The 14,399-nt window shown below is 45.3% G+C and overlaps 1 protein-coding gene across 3 annotated transcripts in view; it reads left to right on the top strand.

Annotated features, from left to right (window-relative positions):
• The window catches only part of LOC149325843 (small G protein signaling modulator 1-like), a 106,345-nt gene that overhangs the window by 75,085 nt on the left and 16,861 nt on the right, over nt 1-14,399 (top strand). For all 3 annotated transcript variants that reach the window (XM_089562656.1, XM_089562655.1, XM_089562654.1), the window contains 2 exons: nt 3,742-3,824; nt 11,152-11,261. In XM_089562656.1, the coding sequence (XP_089418782.1) occupies nt 3,742-3,824; nt 11,152-11,261 (193 nt within the window). The remainder of the gene's footprint in view (nt 1-3,741; nt 3,825-11,151; nt 11,262-14,399) is intronic.

Below are 14,399 nucleotides of genomic sequence, written 5' to 3'. Positions count from 1 at the left end.
AGGATGAAAAGGAAAGTGTACGGGCCTGCCGACTGGCTCTAGCCGAGCCACCACCGCTGCCACGTGCAGATAGAGGAGAGTTTAAAGATAAGAGGGAAGAAAGAAAAACGAAAAAAGACGCGCGTCACACAACGCAACAACCGCGTCCGCCGCGGCAGACGCTGGCTGGAAGATCAGATAAGCACCGAAGCCGCGCCCGCTCCACCGCCTATCGATTTTTTTTCCCGTTAGAGTTGCGGAAAAGATTACCAGATAGGACAGATGCGAAGATAAACACGCAGCCCTACCGCGCTATCGCTTCACCCAGTCAGGTGACGAATCATGCGTACGGAACATGAGCGACCGTTCTCGGCAGCTTTCAAGCAAGCCATCATATTACCGGCGGAGGCGCGAAAAATTCAGCGGCAGCGCGGGGACTCGATGTCGCCGAAGTGTATACTTACGTTAATGGGAAGGGCGCCTTTAGCGTGTGATAACGCTAAGCTTATTGTGCACCCGTGGAGGATTACTGCCGTTAACGCTCGGCATCTACGACTGGCGTCTTTTCTTGCTATTCTGACTGCTTGCGCGTTGATGGGAACGGAACGCCGCCGTAATCAGGGCATTGAGCCATCTTCGGTGGTGTGCCGAACTCCGTCGCCGCAACTCGGGCACTCCGGTACGTTGGAGGCTGAGAGCGTTCTTGATGGAAGCGCGATGCTGAGTGCTGCTTGGAAGTACTACCGGGGACAATTTTGCCAGGCCGCGCGAGCGGTGCGAATGACGTTTCGCTTGCGGCGCGAGTTTTGTACAGCCGTTTCCATTCTTGCTCAAGGGAATGCTAGTCTGGGAATGTAAAAGTTGTTCTTCCAGTATAAATTGCCAGTAAAAATTGTTCTTCACTCTAGGTGTTAAAATTTTGAAGTGTGGTTTTAAATAAAGCCTCAGTGCAGTGTGTAATGGCATCGTGTGTTGGGAAAATAAATGGTTTTGGAAATGCCTACTGTCAATCAGCCTCTTTTTAGTGCCAGAAGTACTATTCGAACTATTCGCTTCGAAATTATTCGAAGAAAATTGCTATTCGCTTCGAATTTGCTTCGAATCAAAAAACCACTATTCGCACACCCCTACTGATTTCAACTATGAAATTACCTTTCTCATAAATTAGTCAGTTCCCAAGATAATTAATTTTAATTAGTCATTCATTAGTACCTTGGTGCAAAAAAAACTGCTGAATAAAAAATCATTTTTAATCCATGGGTACATAGTATGGTGAGTAAAGAGTATAATAATCAAAACCATTCTTCCATTTTACCCTCATTAGTAATTTTACACCACTTGGAATATTAATGTTCAAGGTGCGAATGTAATGCATCAATAAACTGTACAATTATAAATTTTTGAAGTGCATTTGAACAAACCTGCTTCAATTATTACACCTTCTGTGCCTTCAGCTTCCCTTAAGCAAACAATATGACATCTCTATCTGCCCTAGATGGTGAGATGTCGACATCCTAAGACAGCCAGATGTCCAAAATTTCCATGCCACTAAATTGTCTGCTCCTTCATAAATTCAGCCCACACGATTATCTGAATTTAATATTGTGGTCAGAATGTTGATTTCTTGAAGGAAAAAATTGGTACAGTTGAAAAATAATACCTGTAGAGTCCACAACTGTCATTTTTTGAAAATTGATTTTTGGTCATTTTTTGGTCTCAAAGACCACTGTTCCCCTTAACCAAATTTCTTAATTAACGAGGGTCGAATTAAAGGGGTTTTACCTGTAATGGATGCTATGCTTGACCTTGAGTGTGTGTGTGTGTGTCAGTACACGGAGTGGTTGTGCAGCTACTCAGTCGTTCTTCTGTCAGCTTGTGAAGCAACGTCCCTCAGGCGTGCATGACAGTTGAAGGGTGTTTGAAAAATGTGAGGAATGTCAGCAGCAACAGAAGGAGTGGATGCACGGAGGGCAAACATTTGCTGCACTATCTGAAAATGTCGGGGTATCGTCAGCATTTACGGCTGTCATTGCTCTCCAAATTGGGTCTCCGAAAAATGTGCACCACATTTTCACATGGTCCTTTGTCACTCAGTTTCTGGAGAGTAGTGCTTAAGGGGGGAAGCTGGTCTCAGAAAAAAAAATTTTATTAATGAAGTCACAATAATGGAATCTTCAACAAACATCTATTTTTGCATGCCGATTCCAAATAAGCTATTTAATTTTATGTAAAAGAAGTCCTTGTGCACTTATGCAATATGTTATGTAACTTTTTGCCGAGAGTTTTCAATAAATTTTGCTGCAGGAAACTTGCTAGGACGCATGCCATCGGCTTGTCTTGACATCAAACTATGCAATAAGGCCAAAATTACTATCCTGCTTGTCACTGAAGTTGAGTTGCAGGGTTTTGAATTTGCCACTTCACAAAGGGGAAGAAACTGATGATTTAAATGTCCTATAACTCGCCTTCTATAACTGGCAGGGTGATAATTTAACCCTTATTACATCCCTTGATGTCAAGAGAAACCAATGGCATGCAATCTAACAAGTTCCCTGCATCAGAATTTCTTTCAAAGTCTCAGCAAAAGTTACCTAACAGATTGCATAAGTGCACAAGGACTTGTTGTACATAAAATTAAATTACATATTTGGAATCAGCACGCAAAAATGCATGTTGCCTGAAGATTTCCTAGTTGTGACTTCATCAATAAAAATTTATTTCTAAGACCCTCTTCCCCTGTTAATTGGCTTGCCCATGCATCTGTATGGCTAGCGATGGTTACTGTAACACACGTGTGCCTGGCGTCCTACATGTAGGGCACCGCTTTTTTGTGCAGTAGCTCTAGAAGTTTTCTATTTCTAGAGCTATATTTTCTAGAGGGCCTAAACTTCCCGTGCAGGAGTTGTTTTGTGTGCGTTCAGTTTTGTGCACTGTGTGCATTGAGAAAGATCCGCCAGTCTTCTCTGGACGCCATTTTTTAAATTTGACCCCATCGTCTATATTGTAACTCTGTAAGAAGAGCATATAAGCTTTGTGCATTTTCATGAGGAACCCACCATGCATGATGCGAAATGTGATTTTGACATTGATGCCAAATATTTGAAGCTTTATACACGTAACAGGTTGCAAGTATGCCTAGTATCCTACATTGTAGGATGGCTCAACAATCAGTGTTCAGGAAAATATTTCCCCCCCCCCCTACAAGGATGATTCTGAATTGTGACATGCCCTGCCGTGGTGGCTCAGTGGTTACGGCGCTCAGCTGCTGACCTGAAAGACGTGGGTTCGATCCCGGCCGTGGCGGCCAAATTTTGATGGAGGCGAAATTCTAGAGGCCCATGTGCTGTGCGATGTCAGTGCACGTTAAAGAACCCCAGGTGGTCGAAATTTCCGGAGCCCTCCACTACGGCGTCCCTCATAGCCTGAGTTGCTTTGGGACGTTAAACCCCAGAAAATCAAACCAAATCTGAACTGTGACATGAAATAAACATTTTATATAGAAAATTATTGTATTATTTAAAAATTTCTAAAGTTTTGGCATATATGGGGTAACCTTTGTCTGGCTTTGCCTCTTGTGCTGTGGCACCATCTTTTGGTGGTAGTTCAAGAGTAAAAGCACCCTGATGTTGCTGTGCATGTGTGGGAAGAGCCTTCCTGTGCATTGGCTGTTTTTTTTTTCTTTTGTTGGTGCTAGTGTTGCTTCACAGTGAGGTCAGAATGTGGGCAGCTGCATTGTTTCCCTGGCTGTGTTGTGCATTGCAGCTATGTCTGGGAGCACCTGGATGTGGGCTACGTGCAAGGCATGTGCGACCTGGTGGCTCCCCTGCTGGTCATCTTCGATGACGGTGAGTGGGACAACGTGAGCGGAAGCTGTGTTTCTGGGCACTGGGGCACAGGGGGGCTGGGCAGTGCTGACTGGCAGCCAAAGACACTGTGTTGTGTAGACTGCTTCCTTGAAGTGGTTGGCAAAGGAATGCACGGAAGACCAGTGGCACAGGGGTAACCTGTGTTCCATTCTGCTTTCCTTAGCGCAAAAGGAGCTGGGGGTTGCAAACCTTGCTTGGACAGGACTGGGCTGGTCAGTGATGGTGGCGCAACCTGAATGTATTCCTGATTGTTTGGCATTCAAAATCTCGACGTACTTATCTCAAGCAGATAACAGTTCTGCAGTGCTTGCTTTGTGTCAACATGTCTCCACCGCAGCACGCACACAGCCGAATCCCTGACATCGTGGACTGTTGAAGGTTTGTGTTAGTTCGGTGCGTGCATGCGAGGAACCTCTCAACACAGTTGCTGGGTGGAGACTAGAAAGGGTTTATTGCAGTCGAGGGAGATAGAGAGGGAGAGTGTAAAAAAAAAGCACATCCCCTGCTGTGGGAGTGCAGACGGTCACGGTATGGTGCCTAGTCAGAGGGAATGGGGAATGCATCATTCGACGGGGCCGTAGGGGTCAGGTATCGTCGAGGGATATGCCTATTAGTTTTTGTGGAAGCGGCCTGCCGGTGCTAGTTTCTTTGAAGCAGCCAGCTTGTATGTGCGATGGAGGCAAGGGCTACTGGAGCGGACTTGCGTCGCTTGCTCAACGAACATGACATCCCTTCCTCTTTAGATTTGGTCACCGTATCGGTCGGGTGGGTGCCGTTCACGCTGGGGTCTTAGCACTTGCTATTGCGGGGACCCATTGGGTAGGCCCCCGCAAGGTTGTGTCGCACGGTCGTCTAGACTGGCCGCAGGTTCTCCATGTTCGGAGGGGGGTGCTGTAGGCAGATCGAGCGCAGGCAAAGTTTTCACTGGCAGCGTGATCACGTACGGAGCCGGCATCATGTATTGTTGTTCACTTGCTGCTGGTCCGTTCGTCCGATCGTCTGGTGGCGGATCTTCCGTTGGGTAGGCTGCTGCACCTGGCTTAATGTGATCAAGGTGCCGACGAACTGTTCTATTTTTAGACTTGATTAGCCAACATGAGTGCGGCTGATGTTCTCCCTGTCATTGCTGAAATCGTTGTGCAATGCTTCCTGCCATTGTTCCCTCCGTCATATGCTGGAAGATGGCTGGCGCAGCAGATATTCCGAAAGGCAGTCGTTTCACCCTGAAAAATCCCTTGGTGGTGGTGACGGGGAGCAGTACGGCTGTCTCGTCGTCGACCTTTAGGTGTTCATAGGAGTCCAGCATTGAGAAGACGGTACCACCACGCAACTTTGTGAATACCTCCATGGTTGTCGGTAGCGGGTGCGCCATCTTCTTGACCACTGCGTTAACAGTGCTCCTGTAGTCGCCACAAATGTGAAATGTCCCATCCCTTATGCGCACCCACACTAAAGGTGTGGCCATTTCGGCATGTTGCATCGGCTCCAGGATGCCTTGCTTTTGCAGATAGACAAGCTCTTCCTCCATTGGCTCTTGGTAGGTTAGAGGTACCGGATGCGCCTTACAAAACTTTAGCGTTGCGCCTTCTTCCAAGTCCAAGTGAACCAAAGGTCCCACATGGCTGTTGATGTCTTGCTTGAATGCATCTGGATGGCCTGCTAGAACCTCCCGAAGCTCTTCACTTGGCTCAACGACCTGGTTAATTCTGTGCGCGCAGATGTGCAGCGCCGAAAACCAGTCATGTCCTAGCAAGTTGCAGCGAGTTCCTTTCATCACCAGCAGAGGTAGCACACATTGCTTTGACTTAAACTGCACACGAACTTGTGCCGATCCGAGGGTGTGAAGTTCCTCTCCTGACCAAGTGCACAAGTCAAGGGGTTCTCTCGAAAGCTTCGGGGCGTACATTGGCCATGTTTGGTGGTAAACAGCCTCACTAATCAGTGAACATGATGCGTCTGTGTCGACTTCGAATGTTAGGTGCTTTTCCTCGACTTCAACATCAACAAGGAATTTGGGGCAGGGTTTTCGCCCACTTACTGCGTGAAGCTCGTAGCATGGATCGCTGTGTGTAGTGTGTTGCTCGTGGACTGCGCTTTCACACTGTACGTTCCTTACCTGGTGTGGGACTTGTCTTCCTTGCTTTTCTTCTTCTGGGCAATGCAAGCGTTCTCAATGTGACCCATCTTGAAACAAAAAAGGACATGGCGCCGTCCTGAACTTGCAGGTAACAGCCTCGTGCCAGCCATTACATAGATAGCAACACCGTTGCTGCGGTGAGTTTTTGCATACCTTTGTATGTTGTGAAGTCTTGTGCACTTCTGTGGAGCTTGTCGCATCCTTGAGTCCTCGCTGCTGCCTTGACACACTTTCTGATGACAGGGCCAGATCCAAAGCATGGTGAAAAGTCAAGTCTTTCTCCGCGAACAGTCCATGTTGGAGGTGCTCATCGCGGATCCCGCAGACAAACCTGTCGCAAAGCATGACGTCCTGGGGCAGCACGGTGGGGTTCGTTACAATGGGTGTATGGCTTTCTGTCGTCGGCGTCGATGTTGCACACGTTGTCGTTAGCACTCCAAAGTTACAATCGGCTGTCAAACTTCTGACGGCTGCGACATAGCTGCTGATCGATTCCTTCGGCAGTTGGTCACGTTGCTGGAAAATGTACCGACTGTACAGCTGTGATTTCATTTCATTTCATTTATTTCATCCTTAAAGGCCCAAGGGCATTACATAAGGAGGGGGCTACAATTCATATAAAAGAAGCATAAAAAACACACGCACAATGAACACACACAACAAACTTCAAAAGCTAAAGAGAAAAAAAAATAAAGGAAAAAAGATAAAGGGTTTACATGTGCAGTGAAAGCATACAAAGAAAAAAAATTCGCTTGCGGCAGCGAGCACAGATGAAAGTCAGTGATCAACACGTGGTAAAAAATGACAAGGAATTCACTTATTCTGAAGGTGACGGGCCAGTTCTGTACGAAAAGATTTTGAATCGTTGCATAAAACTATGTCGTTAGGTAGGGCATTCCAGAGTGTTATTGCATTGGGGAAAAATGAACTATTCATTGCTAATGTACGGGTCTTGATACCGGTTATGGGGTGGCTATGGCTGAGGCGACTTGAAGTTCTTATCGGGGATTTTAGAAGTGGGTGTCTTGAAGCTGGATGATGGAAGAAGTTATGAAGCAGGCAAAGACGTGAAATTATGCGGCGTGATTCAAGTGATGGCAGGAAAAGAGAGCGTTTGAGTGCAGTGATACTAACTTCTTTGGAATATTCAGAGGAGATAAACCTGATGGCACGATTTTGGATGGCCTCGATTTCGGCGGAAAGGTATGCTTGAGATGGATGCCAGATAGATGATGCGAATTCAAGTTTGGGGCGGACGAATGTTTGATAAGCCAGTTTTTTAACATCTGGAGATGCTGATTTCAGGTTTCGCCGGAGATAACCTAGGACACAAGAGGCATCGGAACATATCGTTTGGACGTGAGTTACCCAAGATAGTGTCGATGTCAGATGCAAACAAGGTACTTGTAGGATGTTGTTGGAGCAATCGGAACCGTGTTAATGCTGTAAGTGTGCTGGATTACAGTGCGCTTGCGAGAGAATGACAATAGTTGACATTTTTCAAGGTTTAAGGGCATGAGCCATCGGTTGCACCATGTAGCTATTGCATCAATGTCTTTTTGCAGGAGGTGACTGTCAGTGGGATGACGAATGGGGCTGTATATGACACAGTCGTCTGCAAATAGTCGTAGCTTGGCGTTTATGTTAACTGGAAGATCGTTTATGTAAATTAGGAATAGCAATGGTGATAAGCCTGCGCCCTGGGGGACGCCTGATGTAACATTAGTGAGGGGTGAGTGGTAACCATTGCTTGAGGTAAACTGCTTGCGTCCGTTAAGAAATGTCTCAATCCAGGAGATAAGGTTGTCAGGAATGCCTAGGGAAGAAAGTTTAGTGAGCAGGTGTGAGTGCGGAACACGGTCGAAGGCCTTTGAAAAATCTAGAAAGATGGCGTCGATTTGAAGGTTGTCGTCCATTAAGCGAAGGATGTCATGTGTGAATTCAGCCAATTGCGTTTCACAGGAGTAGTGTTTACGGAAACCGTGTTGGTGAGGATAAAAGAAGTTAACTGAATCCAGATGGTTCATTAGATTGGACGCTATAACATGTTCAAGTAATTTCGAAGGAATGCTCGTTAAAGAAATAGGGCGATAGTTAGAAGGATTTGTGCGGTCACCTTTCTTAAAGATTGGTATGATTTCGGCTATCTTCCAGTCGTCGGGGATTTCTCCGGATTCTAATGATTGTGTAAATATTAGGTGCAGTATCTGGCTTGAGACTAGACTAGTGTTTTTCAGGAGTTTACTGTTTATGTGGTCACAGCCAGATGATGAAGAAGTCTTAAGAGAACTGATTAGATTTTCTATTCCTGTCGCGGTGACTGTGATTTGAGGCATGGGCATTGTTAAGGTGGGAGGGGAAATATTCGGACTGCAAGCAGCAGAGGAGAAGACTGAACAAAAATATTTATTTAGAATTGTTGCGCACTCTTTACTGTCTATTGGATCACGATCAGCGTCTAAGAGTTCAATTTGGTTCGTTCGTAATTTAGGGGAAAGAATGCGCCAGAATTTATTCGGGTTTGGATTTGAGGATAGAATGTAGATCGGTAGAAAAAAACTTCTTTTTGGCGGAGGCTAATTTATCCTTATATTCATTCGCGCATTGGTGGTACCGTTCCCACGCTACGGGCCGGTTATGCAAGTTAGCAGTTCTATAAAGCCGTTTTTTCCTATTAACAAGCCTTTTCAGTTCTCTGTTAAACCATTCGTTGTTAGAATCGGATTTTATGCAAAACGACGGAATGTGCTCATTTTTCAACGAAAGGACAGTGGTCTTAAAAAGTTCCCAGTTGGTATTAACCGAGCGAGTTTGATAAGCAGTCTGGAAAGAGCTGTAAAATTCAGATAAAGCATGATTGATGGCATCGAAATTAGCTCTTTTGTAGTCGGTGATTACTTTTTTTGATGAGGACCGTTTTGTAATGGGTAAAGAAAGACGGATGTGAAGTAGATTGTGATCGCTAATGCCTGGTAGAACGGTTATACCTTTTACGTCGTTGGGGGAAGTTGTCAGGAGTAGGTCGAGAATGTTGTTTTCTCTTGTTGGGCATGTAATGACTTGGTGTAGGTTGAGGTCAAGTGTTAAATCAAGGAATTGTTTTGAATCGTTAGAAGATGACCTATTGAGCACTGAGAGTAAGGGCCAGCTAATGTTCGGGAAGTTGAAATCCCCAAATAAAAAGATAGGGGAGTTAGGAAATTTATTTTTGATGCTGTTTAAGGCACGGCCAAGCGTGTCACAGAAGGATGAGTCACTATCCGGTGGCCTGTAGCAAATGCCGAGAGCAATTTTCCTTGACTTATCGTTCAGGCATACCCACATGAGTTCGAGGGTGTCGTCAGTGCTGATGTGAGACGATGATAATATGTTCTTAATAGCTATGAGGACGCCACCACCTTTTCTGTTTTTCCTATCGTGCCGGTATATTGTGTAGTGAAGATTAAGGGAAAAGATTTCGCTGTCTTTGATATCCTCTTTCAGCCAGGTTTCCGTTAGGAGCACAGTATCAGCGTCAATATCAGTAATGAAGCTCTCAAGTGCGTCACGTTTTGGGATGACACTCCGGATATTCGTGAATGCAATATTAAGATCAAGGCATAGCGAGGGACTCCGGATGGGGACGGATGATAGTACCTGTTTTTTAGTGGGTCATGTCGTGGTTCCTGAAGCGCTCTCGGCGGGTGGTCCTATGTTACGTCGCGCGCTAGCTGCTGAGTTAGGGGTTTCCAATACGCTAGCAGTGGCAGGGTCATAAAAATAGCATTTATTGCCAACATAAAGCTTATCAAAAGCAAGTTTAAACGTGCACTTTTGTGGTCGGATGAACTGAAGTAGCTTTGAATGTGCTTGGCGAGTAGGAAATTCAAAGTCTTCTCTGATGGCGTAGTTTGTCCCCTTAAGTTTTCGCCCGCAGGACAGTATGGTCTCTTTGGTTTTGAACTGTGCGAATTTTACAACGATGGGGCGTTTCTTGCCATCGGAGTGGCTTCCCATTCGGTGAGCACGTTCAATGCTGTCGCTGTCGAGATGAAGATCGATTTGATCAGGACACAGGGTCACAATTTTTTTCTCCGATTCTGCCCATGATTCGTTGTTTGTGTCATCGAGGCCTAAAAAAAGCAAGTTGTTGCGGTGCATTCGTTTCTTGGTGTCAATGTTAGCAGCTTTCAAGACAGCGATTTGGCGGTGTATTTTGTCTGTTTCGTTTGAGGGTTTGCCAGGGTTCGGATGATGGTCTGATGATTCAAGTTTCTCTAGACGGTCACTTAAAGAGGCTGTTTGTTTTTTGTGCATGGTTAGAGTGACCTTGAGGTGATCAACTACAGAGTGGATTGCTTCAAAACTTTCTGCTAGCTGTTGCATGCGAGTGTCAACGGATAAGGGGTTGTTATTTGAGCCAGGACAGGGGTTTAGTTCGACGTCACCGGATAGTGACAGCATCAATTGCGACAGGCAATTGAACGCTAGAGCGTCACTGAATATGCGAAAAACACCGCGCCACTTCGAGTCGTAGGGGCACGACACCAATACCAAAAAACGGTTGCTACTTCGATATGCTTTACAACGGTTTAGGTAACCAACCTGAAACGTCAGGAGTGCGGTGAGCATTCTGCGCGGACCGGTGTAGTGTGGGATTTGAGTGCTGCTGGAGAACTGTGACTAGGTCTTCATAGCTGACCTCTCCGGGAGTCTTTGGTGTGGCCAGTGTGCAGGCAGTCTCAAAGGTGTCGGCTCTATATAGCATCAGCCTGAATCCACAATGACCAATTCTTGCCGTTAAAAGGCTCGATGACACCGTGTAGTCCTCCCGTAGCTATCGGCGACACTTCAAGCTGCATACGTTTTAAATCCTACTTCTCGCCGTGACGATTTTTGTGCTGGTCGCGTTCCGTGTCTCTGCAAAGAGCAATTGCACTGCTGGCTGTTTCACTGTGGCAACCGCGACACAGTGACATCCTGCCACCGCTCACCTTTGCAACAGGACTGACATTTCAGCCAATCAGGTGAGGCCGGCTATGACGGTTTTGATTATGACACAAACTCAGAATATGAGCCTTGGTGGGCAGGGGTGAAAAAGGGAGGGTGCCACCTTGGTAGCACCCTGTGGGAGCATGCTGCACATTCTCTGGGAGGGGAGCTCATGTGCACTTGTTGTGCTCTGTGCAGAGATGCTGACGTACAGCTGCTTCTGTGAGCTGATGAAGCGCATGGCTGCCAACTTCCCACACGGGGGAGCCATGGACCACCACTTCGCCAACATGCGCTCACTCATCCAGGTAGCCTCCCGTGTGCTGTAGTCATACTGCAGTGAACAATGATTCCAGTGAGCATTCACCCTTTAACCACTATCCCCCTGGTCTGCGCTTGTCATGGGAGATTGTGCCAGTGTCACCAATATGACAAGTCACACTCATCCAGGCCGATGCTGCGTGTCTGCCAAGGACAGGTTGAAGTTGGCAGTTGCATTGGTAGCAATTTTCCACACTAGAGGGACAACAGGGGGTATGATAGCCGGCGCTGTCTTCATAGACTATACCAAAGCCTTCGACAATATTAATCATTGCATTCTTTTTTCTAAACTCGAAAGCTATGGTATTACAGGCCCGGCGTTGACCCTGATCAAAAGTTATTTATCCGACAGGTACCAGAGCGTGTGCATTGAAGGTGTATTGTCATCTCCTAGACTAATTAATAAAGGAGTGCCCCAAGGTTCAATTCTGGGTCCCCTCCTTTTTCTAACCTATATTAATGACCTTCAGACTTACTTAAATACAACCCAATGTCTCTTGTACGCTGACGACACAACCATCATGGCAACTGGTAACACGTCTTCTGAATTAACCACAAATCTTGACTCGTTGCTGCTATCTTTAGAGAACTCGAGTCTCGCTAACTGTATTAAAATTAATCCGTCTAAAACCAGTTTTGTGGTATTTCACGCCCCTCAAAGAAAAATTACTTCACATTTATCAGTAACTATCAATAATGTTTCCATACCGCAAACACATTCTGCTACATTTCTAGGTGTGATAGTTGACTCGAACCTAAAGTTTAATCATCATGTTGCCTGCGTTGTTAATAAAATTCGTTTTGGAATAAGGGCTCTTATCAGAACAAGGCTGTTCTTTAGCTTACATACGTTGCTTTCAATCTATTACGCATTCATACACGCCCATATTAATTACTGTATCACTTCATGGGGTAGCACATACAGAATTCATCTTTCTATACTCATTTCTATGCAAAAACAAGCACTTAGAATCATCACTTTCTCTTCTTTTACCCAGCCGTCTGCACCTTTGTTCCATTCACTACATGTCCTGCCCCTTGAACATCTACACAAATTTCAGGTCCTGGTTTTTCTTTTCAAAGTCGTCAATAAGTATATATGTGTTAAGTTTGTCCCTGAAAATATAATTACTAATAATAACGCCACGCGTTTTGCTTTGTCGAACAATTTATTGTTGCCAAAAGTACGAACTAATTATGGAAAGCAAACTATGCCATCTCCACTTGGAATAATTTGCTCCCTTCACTGGAATCCCCAATGTCATTGTACAAATTCAAAAAAATGTTAAAACACCACTTGTTTGAATCCTTAGATGTTTAATAACGTTTTTGTGTTTGCAATCACTATGTAACATTCATTTGCTGTACACTTCTTTCCTTTTTGTCGCTTTATTTGCCTTCCTTTTTTTTTTCACCTCGGATTGTTGTGCATGCGCCGCTTTATGTATTCTGTTCATGTAGCCATAGGAGGCCCTATTTGCAGTCTCGACTTTTGGGCCTCCTGATGTATATACCCCATAAACCATGTACTGTAAATATGAAATAAACTTGATTTGATTTGAAAAAAAAAAAAAGTGAATGAATCTGCAGCAGAAGTTAGCAGAAAGTGATTGGTTGATTGGCGGCTCAGAAGCAGTGCAGTGACGTAAAGTTACGAGTTGAAAATTAAAAATTGTATTTGAACAAAAATGGCAGACTTATAGATACAGATAATACTATTAAGTTGCTTAACAATAACAGCATAGTGGCCACTGCCACCATCCCGCTTGAGAGGGGATTCTGCTAAATTTCATACATCCATCCGTTTTGTACCTCTAGCACGTGTTTCAATCCTTACAACTGTAATTTTTGCCAAAAATCACCAAGCAATTTGCCGATTTGAAATCATTTTTCGGAATTAATTTGGCGGCTAAAGGGTTGAAACTGCTGTGGGCTGCTGCATAATAAAAACAATGAGGGGTGTACGAGTATTGTAAATTCTGAATACGAATTGAATATGTTTGATATGCGATTCGTGTTTGTATTCGAGAAATTCATATTCAAGAATTTCCGAATATTTGAAAATTCCTGAATACCGTATACAGTGACCGTATACCATGCCGGGCTTTCATAAATTAGACTGTGGTAAAACCATAATATGTTGGGCAGATTATCCAATGATCGAGTTTAAAGTTCCAGGAAAGCAATACAAAGGTGATATTCCCTTTCTCCTCTGTCGTGTATCTCGTGGATTGACCGCGTTCCTACACTGCTAGGCTTGACCTCTAATAAGGGAGTAATTACTCATTGGCATCAGCCATATGGCTACAGAGGAAAACTATACAGCTTTCCCAGAAACTTCGATGTCAGGCATGGCCTCGGGCGAAAATCTGCAAGTGGGCTTTCTCACATATCACACGTTCTGTGAACAAGATGGCCGACGACCTGCTTCTAACAATCGCGATGCGAAAGCAAGTTTTTTTTTTTTAGATCCTTCCGTGATATGTTCTGTAAAGCCCACACCCAATGCATTCGTCCTGTAACCTTCGTAAACTCTCTTAGCGTGAGGTCTGCCAACTCATAGTCAACCATGATATGTGGGAAAGCCCACTTGTGGAACTTTACATGTGGCTTCCGAAGGGGCGAGTTGAGGTGTCACAGCAGGCCAGCTATCGTATAAAAATCTCGCCTCTTGTGTGGTGCATTGTAACCCGTGCGCCTCTTAGGTGGGCATAACGGCTGGCTTGACAGCTGTTGGAAGGGCCCTGTCGCTGGGCCAACAAACAGCCTGGCCATGCAGTTTTGGTTTCGAGCTTCGCTGCTCGCCCTTGGTGACGGCAGTGGTTGGCCCTTGCAACCTGCTTTTTTTTCTAATGTCTTCTTTCTTCTTAATGATTCGATATTTGGACAACGCAGTGAGCTGTGGAAAGAAAAATGATAGGTGTAACGTTAAGAGATCGCAAGCGGGCGGAGTGGGTGAGGGAACACACGCGGGTTAATGACATCCTAGTTGAAATCAAGAGGAAGAAGTGGGCTTGGGCAGGGCATGTAATGTCGTTCGGTCCTTAAGGGTAACGGAACGGATTCCAAGAGAAAGCAAACGTAGCAGGGGGCAGCAGAAAGTTAGGTGGGCGGAGGAGATTAGG

This window comes from Amblyomma mixtum, chromosome 10 (genome assembly GCF_055824585.1).
Source record: "Amblyomma mixtum isolate Tamu chromosome 10, ASM5582458v1, whole genome shotgun sequence".
NCBI lineage: Eukaryota > Metazoa > Arthropoda > Arachnida > Ixodida > Ixodidae > Amblyomma > Amblyomma mixtum.
The sequence above is the reverse complement of the archived record's forward strand: the minus strand, read 5'-3'. Positions and strand labels throughout refer to the sequence as shown.